The sequence below is a fragment of the Marmota marmota genome, unplaced genomic scaffold (assembly GCF_001458135.2).
Source record: "Marmota marmota marmota unplaced genomic scaffold, marMar, whole genome shotgun sequence".
NCBI lineage: Eukaryota > Metazoa > Chordata > Mammalia > Rodentia > Sciuridae > Marmota > Marmota marmota.
Window position 1 is genome coordinate 23,061,101 of NW_026000153.1, and position 12,348 is coordinate 23,073,448.

Below are 12,348 nucleotides of genomic sequence, written 5' to 3' on the forward strand. Positions count from 1 at the left end.
TCTTCCTCTTCAACATCCTTATTCCAATTTGCAGAAACTCAGTGATTACAAAATCAGCTTTATGAGAGTTCTTCACACCACATTGCCATCATGATAGTCAGTTAAATAATTTGCTAGCCTCACTAAACCTTTGATTTTGAAAAACCAAGAATAAAATTACTCACAGTGTCTGCCAGTGCCCAAGGCAAGGTGTGAGAAATGCAAGATGAAATAGAGAAAGAAAATCATAAGAAGTGAGAAAAGAGGGAAAAGTGAGAAAGAAAGAGAAGGAAGAACAAAGAAATGCACTGGTCAGGCTTGCTTCTGGTTTCAGACTGGCCACTGGCAATCCTCACTTCTCCTTTGCTCTCTTTATCTTTTCAAGTGTGAATTCGGTTGAAGCTCAAAGCCATAAACAAATAGTCACTTCTGTTTATTTTCTGTGCTAATTGTCTCACTTTAACAAGACCTGAAAACAAATGTTTTCCCTTCAAGGCTACTTAAACATTATTTGAGTTAAGTTAGTTCATGAATTTTCATGACTTTATTATTCCCTGGGCAAAGTTCACTGTGGATGGAAATCCCTGGTATCAGGTGATGTGGGTTATGATTATGCAAACCAGCTTCCTCATTCCCGGGTGTTAGCGGGCTTCCCCTTCACTCTAATAAGAGGATTTCAGAGCAAAACAGGAACCATTTCCTACAGCGGATTAGGTGGGTGTTCCCACAGAGTGTTAGGGAATGTTCCTATTTTAAGATAAAACAGAGAGCATAAAAGCAAATGTAAAATGCTTTATAAAATGCCTGTGCTGTCTAAAGCTCCTTCCATTCCCTTCCCACAGTCAGGTCTTCAGAGCTGATTGACACAATTAGCCATGCTGGACGGTTCTTCATGCTCATTCAACAGTGCCTGGTGCCCTGCTCTCTCACCTGGTCAGCTGTTGAGTCTTTCACTCCTGGCTCCTTGGAATACCTTTTGACCACTTCCCAGTGAACTCCAACAACTCCTGTTTTGCGGTCACCGACATTTTCATTTTTGCTTTTCTCCGTTGTCAACTGTACCCAGGTCCTTTAAGGCTCTCCTGCCCCTTGGTAACCACAGCCTCCTTCTCAGTCTTGTTTGACCATTGACTGCGGCTGCTTCATCTTTCAATTTCCTCGTTAGGCTAGCATTCTTCAGATACTCTTTTAGAGTGTCTTCCAAATCTTATTAGTCTCTATAATATTCTTGGGCCCAGAGTCCAGCTTCTTTCCAAGGAGCTGAACCTTCCTTCCTCCATCCAAAGCAGCTAGAATTTGATCCTTGTTTCTTTTTGTTGTTGTTTTTAGATACACATGGCAGTAGAGTATATTTTGACATATTATACATACATGGAGTATAATTTATTCTAGTTAGGAGCCCATTCTTGAGGTGGTACATGATGTGGAGTTTCACTGGTGGTGTGTCATATATGAACATAGGAAAGTTTAATTCATTCTACTGTCTTTCCTATTTCCATCCCCCTCCATTCCCTTCATTCCCCTTTGTCTAATGCAATGACCTTCTATTCTCCCTGCCCTTGTTGTGTGTTAGCACCCACATACCAGAGAGAACATTCAGCCCTTGGTTTTTAAGGTTTGGCTTATTTCACGAATGTCTCCAGTTTCATCCATTTACCAGCAAAAGTCATAATGTCATTCTTTTCTATGGCTGAGTAATAAATCATTGTGCATACATATACATTTTCTTTATCCATTCATCGGTTGAAGGGCACTTAGGTTGGTTGATTCTTGTTTCCAAAAGATTTTGCTGACATGGAGAAGCACTGATATTGGAGACAGGATGAGGAGGACTTCTTGCCCCATCCCTCCCCCTTGGAACCCCTTTCTACAGTGATCAGTATCTCCCCTCACGTATCTCAGGGTCTTCCATGGAGTCCTCCACTTTTCTTTTTCTATTGTCCCAGTCCTCCCAGACTTCCCATAGTCAAGGTCCTTCCTCTAATGTATGCAGATAGCTCCTGAGCTGGTCAGTTGCTTCCTCATGATGATCCACATTGACCTCTGCACTGAGAAACGGTCATTTTCAATGGTCCCAGGGTTTATTTCCAAGCCCCTTTCAGTAAGTTAGTGGAAAGCTGGGGAAATCGATTCTTAGTGGAGTATTGAATCATATGATCTTAATATATCATTTAATTTACTTTTTCTTCATGTCTTTCAATATGGGTTTATCCCCCCATGAAGATCAGGCCTATCTTTTGTTATTTATTTTCCTAGTTACTTTATGCTTTTAAGAATATATTTTGGTGAGTTTTGACCATCTATGCACCCGTGTAACCACCATCATGATCAAGATGTAAAGCAATTCAAAGCGATTCTACTATTTCCCCCAATTCTTCTGTGCTCCATCCCCACTGAACCTACTCCAGCTTCGCTTTCTTTCCCAGTTTCAAGCAACAACGTGTTTGCTTTCTGTTATCTAGGTCTGATTGGCCTTTTCTAGAAATTCATATAAAAGACATGACTTTGGAGTTTGTTTTTTTTCAGCCAGCAAAATGTAATTCATTCCTTTTTAAATTGCTAAAGTAGCATTCCATTGTTTGGACATGCCTCACTTTCTTTATCCATTGACCACACATCTCTGGACAATTTGGGTTATTTCCAGTTTGTCCATTTATAAATAAATACAAGGAAAGGTGCTATGAGCATTAAAAAAATCTTTGTGTTAACAGATACTTTAATTTTTTTTCCTGGAAAATAGCTAGGAGTAGAATGGTTTGGATGTACTTTTAGCTCTATAATAAGTTTCTACCCTATTTTCAAAAGTACAGTTTTACACTGACAATATCAATATATAAGAGCTCAAGTAGCTGAGTGGTAGAGTACTTGCCCAACATGCACAAGACACTGGGTTCAATCCCCAGTAGGAAAGATCTCATTGTTCTACATCCTTGCTGATGCTTGATTTTGTGCTAATTTATTTAATTTTAGTCATTATGTGATTGTATAATTTTATTTAATTGTAGTTTTTATTTGCATTTTCTTGATCATGAATGTTCTTGAGCATTTTTTCATGTAGCTGCTGACCATTTGAATTTTTGTGTGTGAAGTGTCTATTCAAATCTCACCACTAATATTTTATTTTTGATTATGTTGAATTCTCAGAGTTCTTTACTTATTCTGGATATAGTCTTTTATCAGATATGTATCATAAATATTTTCTTCAAATTTCTGACCTATCCTTTGAAGAGCAAAGGCTCTTTCTAGTTTTTTTTTGTATTTTCTCTATTAAATAAATATTTGCCCAACAGAAAATCATTAAGATTTTTCTCTTACATTTTCTTTAAGAACATTTAGAAGTTTAACTTTTGTTTTTGCTGTATATACAATTCATTTTGCATTTATTTAGCTTATGGTATGAAGTAAATATTGGTGTTTATTCTCCTTACATATAGATATGCAGTTCTGGTACGATTGTTTTAATGATGATCCTGTCTCAGCAAAATACATTTGTGTGTGTGGTGGAAATTAGTGGATCTGATGACAGTGTGAAGATCTCTTTTTGGACTCCCCTATTTCATTGATCTTTGTGATTCCATTCTCCCTAGATTAAAATCCTCAGTAACTATAGCTTCAGAGAAAGTCTTAATATCAGGTAGCATAAATCAGCTAATATAAATCCCTCAACTTTGCTTCTTTTCACAATTATGTTGGCTTTTTATGTCCTTTGGCTTTCCATATAAATTAAAAAATCAGCTTGTTAATTTGTACCAAGAAAGTCAGCTAAGATTTCTATGGAGATAATATTTCCAGAAAAAAAGTCTTTTTGGGATTTAATTTACAATACCATAATTGACCCATTTAAAGTGTGCAATCCAATAGTTTTTGGCATATTCAGAATTGTGCATAGATGAATTTAATCATCACAATCAATTTTAGAAAATTTTCATCACCCCCAAAAGAAAAATCTATATCCCTTAGCATTCATTCTCTGTTTCCCCCAATCTTCCCTCCCCTTAGTGCTGGGCTTTCCATAATCTACTTTCTGTCTCTCTAGGAACATTTCATATTTGTAAAAATTGTTAAACTTATTTTTTAAATGTTTTGACCATTGGCTTCTTTCATTGAGCAAAATGTTCATCAGTGATGTAGCATCTGTCAATACTGCATTCTTTTTTTATACTGATGACTCTATCTATTATCCATTGATGATATTTGAGTTCTTTCCTCTTTTTTGGCTATTGTAAGAAATGGCAGAATATTCATGTATGAGTTTTTGTGCATAAGTGTGCTTTTATTTGTGTTTTGATGCACGTTAGGTTGTCTAGCCTCTGTTTAATATTTTTAAAAATTGTCAGATGGTTTTTCAAAGTGACTCCTTCTCACTGGCAGTGAATGAGGTTTAATTTCTCTATATTCTCACCAATATTTATACTTCTGGTTTTTGGCTTATAGCTATGCAGGTGAGTGTAAAGTGATATGTTGTCCCAGGGGCTTACATTTTAGTCTATAGATTAGTGGGAAGGGAATTACCATCGACACCAAATTTTCTAATCCATGAGTGGGACGTGTTTGTCTCTGGGTGCAGTGGCATATGCCTGTAGTCCCAGTGATTCAGGAAACTGGGACAGGGAGATTGCAATTTTGAGGCCAGCTTCAGTATTTTTGCAAGATCCTGTCTCAAAAAATCAAAAGGTCTGGAGATGTAGCTCAGTGGTAGAGCGCCCTCTGGCTTTATCCACCATTTCTCCAGTACTGCAAAAAAGCAATGTCTATTTAAGTTTTCTTGAACTTCTCTCAGGAATGTCTTTGTAGTTTTCAGTGTTATACATGTTTCATGAAATATATTCCTAAATATTTCATGGTTTTTTTGGTTTATTTTTAGATTTTTCAAAAATATGAGTAATTATTTTTAGTAGTTTTTAAATATGTCCTTCAGGTTTTATATGTACATGATTATATATATATATATATATATCATGTGAAACTGTTATTTAAAAATTTTCCTTTCTTATCCAGATGTCTTTTATCTCCTTTCCTTGGGATTTATTGTGTTCTTCTGTGTCTACCTTATTTAAATTAAACCATTTATTGTGGAGCCTTTCTAATACAAACTCCCAAAGGTGTATATTCCTCTCTAAACACTGCTTTGCATCTCACAAATTTTGAAATGTTGTGTTTTCATGCGCATTAATTCCAAAAACTTAACTGATTTTTCACTGTGTTTTCATTGTTGACCCATGGATTGTATTTGTAGGTCAGATGTTTGACTTCTAAGTATCTTAAAAATTTCCTGAAATCCTTGTTATTGACTTTTATTTAATTCTACTGTGGTAAGGGTACATCCCAGGTGATTTTGGCTTGTTACAGTTTGTCTAGGCTTGTTTTCTGGCCCTGGCTTGTGGCCTCCTTTGATGAGTATCTAATGTGTATCTGAAGAGACTGCTTTCTGCTGTCATTGGGTGGAATGCTGTGTAAGTCATCTATATCTTACTGATTTTCTGTCTATGTGCTTTATAAATTGCTGAGAAAGGAATTGAAATCTCCAATCACAAATGTCATTTTCTTTTATTGTTTTAATTCTATTAGTTTTGGCTTCATATACTCTGAAGAGCTGATGTACATGCATGCATATTTTCTTCATTGACTCACCTACAATGACAGAAAAACAGGCAAATTCATGTATACTGTTGAGTATGCACACAACATAATGGTTATAATAGGTTTTGTTACATATGCAACATACTGTATAACATGTAATACATATTATATGATCATATTTAAGCTCTTTATTCCTGGCTACATTCCTTGCTTTGAAGTCTACTCATATTTATATTTATATAGTCAGGGGATTTTCTTTTGGTTAGAATTTACATGATTTTTTATTATCTACTTACTTTTCAGCTATATGTGCTTTATATTTAAAAATAGCATAACCTGACAATGTTTGCCTTATCTTTAGGTCACTAATAGTTAATATACTGGATTTAAGAATTGCTACTTAATTTCTACTTGTGCCATCTCTTTTATACTCCCATTTTCTTGTTTTATTGTCTTGCTTATGCAAATCAAGCGTTTCACGTTATTTCCATTTTTTTCTCTACTATTGACTTACTAACTGTACATTATTCTAATGGTTTATGATGATTCATACTAGTACATTGTTATTGGTAGGAGTATTCCTAGAAGTAGAATTGCAGATCAAGAACTAAATAAAACCTTTGATTTTGTTGGTGTTCTCCAAATGACCCTCTATGGAATTGTGATAACCTGCATTCCCTTTTCTAAAATATGAGGATATCTCTTTCCCAAATAAAGCCAATAGAAGATAGTGTTGAACTTCTGGATTTCTGCCATTCTGACATATAGGACATATCTCAGTGTTCATGGCAGAAAAGTATGGTGGAGGGAAGCAGCTCATATCATGATCAGAGAGCAGAGAGAGTGGTCTCCACTCGCCAGATACAAATATATACCCCAAAGCCATGCCCCCAGTGACCCGCCTCCTCTAGCCCATCCCACCTGCCACCAGTTACCACTCTGTTAATCCCATTAGGGATTCACTGATTAGTTTAAGGCTCTCACAACCTAATCACTTCCCCTCAGAATCCTCTCCCATTGTCTTAAGCATGAGCTTTTGGGGGACACCTCACATACAAACCATAACACCCTCCAAGCAGATAACTAAAATAATGACATTGCACAATATTAAAAAAATGGAATAGATAGTGGTACAATACTGGTGGGTAGATTACAGGCCTTATCAGTTTTCATCCATTTTACATGCATGCATCTGTGTGTGTGTGTGTATTTATTAATGAGTAGTGGTGGTTACATTACTCATTAGTCAGAAATTAAGACTAGTGCTGATGAAACTACATTTTAAGAAAAGGACTGTGAGCTGACTGTCTCTGAGTAGCCTGGGGAAGGGGGTTGTCATACAGAAGGTCAGCAGAGGTTGATGATGTCCGGGAAAGTAGGGTTTGGCCCAGTCCAAAGGTCAGTTTGCCTATAATCCTAGCTACTCAGGAGGCTGAGGAGGGAGGATTACAAGTTTGAGGCAAAGATGGGCAACTTATGGAAACCCTGTTTCAAAATAAAAAATAGTAAGGGCTGGGGGTATAGTCAGTACTACAAAAACAACAAACAAACAAACAAAAAAGTTCACCTCTGCTCATCTGTGGGTGTGTCTACAGCCCAATTCTAAGAAAGTTGATTTACATGTGGACCAGCAATGGCCTCCTGGCTCTCTTTTAAGGGCCCTGAACTAATACTATTACTCCATTTTTATTTTCTTCTATGACACACCATTTAGTACTTAGAGCCATTGTTTTTGGTCTAGCGTTTGGAGATATCTATATGATTTATTTATTTTTAATAGACCTAAAGAAAGCCCCAAAGAAGAATTCTTGCTTTTTTTTTTTTCCTTCCTCAGATGAGCGTTTCTCAACTTCACTTCTCCTTTTAGTCCTGGGCTGATTACAGATTTCGAAAAAAACTTCATCCTCCAAGGTTTCCTGTGTGAACCCCTGCCCTGAGTTAAAGGGGGATGACCAGGGTCGGGGTCCCACATTCCCTGGAAAGCCCTCCTTCTGGCAAGAGTTCCACTCAAAGATTTCCTCACTGGCTTTGATGAGAGGGAACAGAAATATCCCAAAGCAGAATTCTTATAAAAATTATTTCTGCCTGTGGATCTGGTTGTCTTAGAAATAATTCTAATTCAATAAGAACTTTTCTATTCAGAAATTAATAAGTAAAAATTAGTAAAAGTTGTAAGAGAGAAAAATCCTGCTGCTTCCATAGCTGATTTGTCTTTGTAGCTCTTATGTGAGACTGCATCTCATATCTGCATTAATTATACTACTGATGTTACTGGAGTCATAGGTCAGAGGACCAACTCTGGGGGGTCCCATCAAATCTGATCTGGTCACTTAACCCTAAAACTTAAATGGAAAGAGGAATCATGAAAAGCAGTAAAGGAATGCCAACCTGCATAGCTATACTGGACAAAGAAGATCAGGGATTCCCTGTCTTGGGGGGTACTGACATGAGCTTCCAGATTAAATACACAAGGGCAGCAGAAGGGTGCATAGTTAAGCAGTCTTGGCCAAACTGTGGTCCAGTTGGTCATCATCTCAGAATTGGTCAGGTGGGGACTTCTGGGAGGTGATAAGAAAATTTTCTGGGGGCAGTTTTGATTCACTACAACATGTTTATCAATCAGACCTGTTGTTCCTGCAACTCAAGGTGAGAATCAGAGCAAATGTTCCTGGAATTAGAGCCAAACAGACAACTGTAAAATGGAAATTTTTTTTTACATTTGCAGGCCCAAGTGAAGAGTCAACATTCTTTAGCAGAAGCAGCCTCAAGGTCCTTGTTGCAGTGCTACTCGCCCACATTCTAATTTACAGAGATGCTTTCACCAACCCTGCTAGGTGGACAATATCATGATTTTATCTTAAACATGATTTTCCAAGGGTAGAATTGTTTGCACAGTAATTTGACTACTGGGGGTCTCTCGCTGGATCTCAGTTTCCAAATCTACAAATGGAGGGACTGGCCTTATCATCATTTCCGAGGCCCTTCCCACAGTGGGCATCCTCAGGTCCCTTGTGGAATTATGTGGATGCATCTAGGTGTGACGTTTGGCCCTTGGGCCTTTGAGGGGTGATTCTTGATGTTAAGTCTGAGGTCTGAGAAAGTTTGGTCATTTCTGCCAAGTGGCCTTCTCCTGCATTCTTCATTCTCACTTCTTTCCTTTACAACTTCGTGCCTACCTGGCAAAGTCAAGCATTACCTAATAGAAGTCTAAGTAAGGAACTGGACTTAGGAAGAAATGGCTCCGCCTTGGGTCCTGTTGCAGTGCTGGATTTCTCTGGTGCTCAGGAACTTCTCTCATCAACATTTAATCCAGGATTTTCTAAGTATTTTTTTTATGTTATAAACAATTCTCATGCTGGTAGTAATTTGTAATCCAGTCTTAAGAACACACTGAGGTCCTTTTGAAATAACGATAAGGAAAAGAACATAAAGTCTGCTCATTATTATAGGGGAAACTCATCTTGAATTACATCCATCTCTATAATCTGATAATTGGGTGGTTTCCCAGGAAAGGCCTATGTTTGGGTGAGAAATGGAAGCATGAATCAACAGTTATGGCTTTCAGAGGTCACTCTTAGCCTTTAACACAAGGCCTCTACAGAGAAGTAGCAAGTAATTTCTTCTTGTGATTTTGTAATTCTGACCCACTCAAGTGGAAGGTCACACTTTGAAAGGTGAGATTTCCATGGGGCACAGCAGCCTCCTGGGGCAGGATGTGATCTCTGTGGCCTGGACTTGGTTTGCTGCTCACAGTCTGGTTGCTTTTATCAAACACATTTAGGTCTTCTTCTCTAAAAGGGATGTGTCCCAAAAGGCACTGAGTTTATTTTATTCTTCAATACATATTTGTTGAACTTGCTCAGACTTTATGATAGGTCATGAGGATTAAATGACAATGTTTGTGGAAGGGATTTTATTCTAATTCTTCGTGATATAAGCAATGTTATTTTTTCATGGTAGATTTCTATGTTGATGACTGTTAATCCACTTTGAATCTTCTCTCATTTGTAAGGACATGAAATTGAAAATATATAGAAGGTTCTATGATCAGGAACTATTCTCCTCAATTTTATGTGTTTTTTTTTTTCCTTTTAAGGATATTCTAATTTAATTGGATACTTGTAACTTTAACAAGTTTTCAGCAACTTGTGATGTGATTTGCTACTTGATTTCAAATCAGTAGTTTTACTGATTAAAACGAAATTCCTAGAGATTAGATGCAAACAGGTGCACAGTCCTGATTTCCAAGGTCATAAGAATCTTTTCCCTTGTTTACTAGTACATCACATTTATTTCTATGCATGACATTTGCAAAGTTAAGTAAAATGTAGCAATGTTCTCATTTTTCTAGTCAGAATTAAAGTCTGCATTTTCCTATGATGTTAGATTAATCTGTGAATGGTCTATGATGGACTTGCAGGGAGGTTTGGGTTATATACTCATGGGAGAGCAGCTGGCCCCAGTGAGTGGCAACTGCAGAGAGGAGACCCTAGAGTCAGTGATTTTAACAGGTTTCCAGGTGGTCACTCACTCTGAACATCACAGCAGGAAGACATTTCCAGGAGCCCTATTTTTAAAGGGGAAAGAAAATCCTTTCAAAAACATTTGCTGTTATATATTTAACTATTCTCTTAGAATTGCACTTCATATAATTTCTTCTTCTTTCGCTGATGCCATTCCTCCTTCAAGATCCCCTGGACCCTCACTCCCTCCCCCCTCCTCACCCCCCCACTGGGGCTGGACCTCGGCATTTGCTCATCTTTACTTTTTTTTGGAAATTTTATATATATATTTGGTACTGGGGATTGAACTCAGGGCACTTGGCTACTGAGCCACATCCCAGCTCTATTTTGTATTTTATTTAGAGACAGGGTCTCACTGAGTTGCTTAGCACCTCACCATTGCTGAGGCTGGCTTTGAATTTGAGCTCCTCCTGCCTCAGCCTCTCAAGCTGCTGGGATTACGGACATGTGCCACTGCGCCCTGATGAAAATAAATTTTAAAACATTGTACATCTCCTATTTTTCAGGAGTAACATGGCTCTACACGAAATTAAAATAAAAACAAGTACACTGGGGGAAATACTTCTTACAAAATGATTAAAAGTTACTCTTTAAAACATAAATCATGCCCAAAAACGAAGAAGACAGTAAACACCTTTAATAGAAAAACAGATAAAATTATTAAATATTCCGTGCACTGAAGCCCTTGCCCTCTGAATCCCCAGATTCACATCAAAAGGGCTCTTTGGCTCCTCTTCCTGAGTGTTATTGCAAACCAGAGTGTGTACTTCCCCCAACCATGAGGAGAAGCCACCACTCACTAGCTATTCCTTCCAGTATCCTGCAAGTCTTCCTTGAATGTCTCTTTGTAATGTCCCCTTGTTATAGTCGGGGTGGGGGTGGGGGGGAGGTGCTCAGACTTGGAAGTGACTGTGTTGTGTATAATCTCTAGGAATTAAGTAGCCCTGGGAAGGGTGTCCCTCAGGGACAGAAGTCCTCAAGATGTCAAAGCATCAGATATTGAAAAAACAAAAGGCAATCTAATACAATTCAAACAATTCATGACAGGTCTTCAGTCCACATCCCAAATGGTTCTTGAAACTGTCTGCTCCTCTCTTTCTTCAAAACCACCTTTTTTAATTGGCAATTTTCCACCCTTGTACTCCTGAAATGCTTATCCTGCAGCCAGAGGGCTCTTCTAATTTCCAATTCCACTTGTTCATTGCTTGCACATAGGAACATGATTAGTGTTTTATCATTGCATTTTATGACCTTGCTATAGTGTCTTTTTAATTCCAGGTTTTTAAATTTTTTCTTTTTCAGTTCTTTTGGATTTTCTACATAGACTATTATGTCATTTGAGAACAATGACAGTGTTATTTCTTCTTCCTCAATTGGTTTACCTTTTATTTCCTTTTCTTGGCTCATTGCTTTAGCTAGGACTTTAGTACAGTGTCAAAAGGAGTGGTGAGAGGGACTAGTTTGCCTTGCTCCTGATCTTTGTGGTAAAGCCTTCAGGTTCTTACCAGCAAATGTGATGACAGCTGGAAGTTTTTCTTTCTTTTTTTATAGCTGTTCTTTATCAAGTTGAGGAAGTTTCCTTCTACCCATCTCTCTCTCTCTTAAAAAATGCTTATTTTTTAGTTGTAGTTGGACACAATATCTTTATTTAATTTATTTATTTTTATGTGATGCTGAGGATCGAACCCAGGACCTTGCCGGTGCTAGAAAGGGGCTCTTCCGCAGAGCCACAACCCCAGCCCCACATGTTCTCTTTATTTAAAGTTTTTCCAGGTTACAAACTGTAGCTGACCACAGGAAGGTGAATGGCTTGGCCTTTTTAAAAGAAATGCAGGACCTGGCCGAGGACATTTGTGAAATGGTGGACAAAGCAAAAAACTTACAGAAACTTTGGAAAGAAAGATCAAAGACACCAGGCAAGTAAACCTCTTGAGACGGATACTGCCTACCTGGGCTCTGCTTAGGAAGAGAGGGGTGAAATCCTTACTGAGCGGGCTCTGCCTGTGGGTCTTGGGGAAAGGTGCGCCCTTTGGTGGCCAACGTCTTCGGCCCCGCGGCCAGTTGTGGAGGGTCCGGATGATGTTTCTCCCTTGCGGGAGGGAGGCACATTGCACAGAGCTGAAACTACCTTACCTCCGGAGGGGCAGCCTCCCATCAGCGTAGGCTCCACAGGTACCCCCTCTCCACTCCCTTCTCATGTTTCTTCTGTTGTCTTCCCTTTTCTGCTTCCTCATCCTATCTTTAAGACCCGTCTGCACCCTCTCCC

General features: G+C 38.3%; 1 protein-coding gene across 1 annotated transcript in view; it reads left to right on the forward strand.

The window, feature by feature from the left end:
- Abca13 (ATP binding cassette subfamily A member 13) overlaps nucleotides 1-12,348 on the forward strand; it is a 423,614-nt gene that overhangs the window by 24,408 nt on the left and 386,858 nt on the right. The window contains exon 4 of the mRNA XM_048786593.1: nucleotides 11,847-11,998. Coding sequence (XP_048642550.1) covers nucleotides 11,847-11,998 — 152 coding nt within the window. The remainder of the gene's footprint in view (nucleotides 1-11,846; nucleotides 11,999-12,348) is intronic.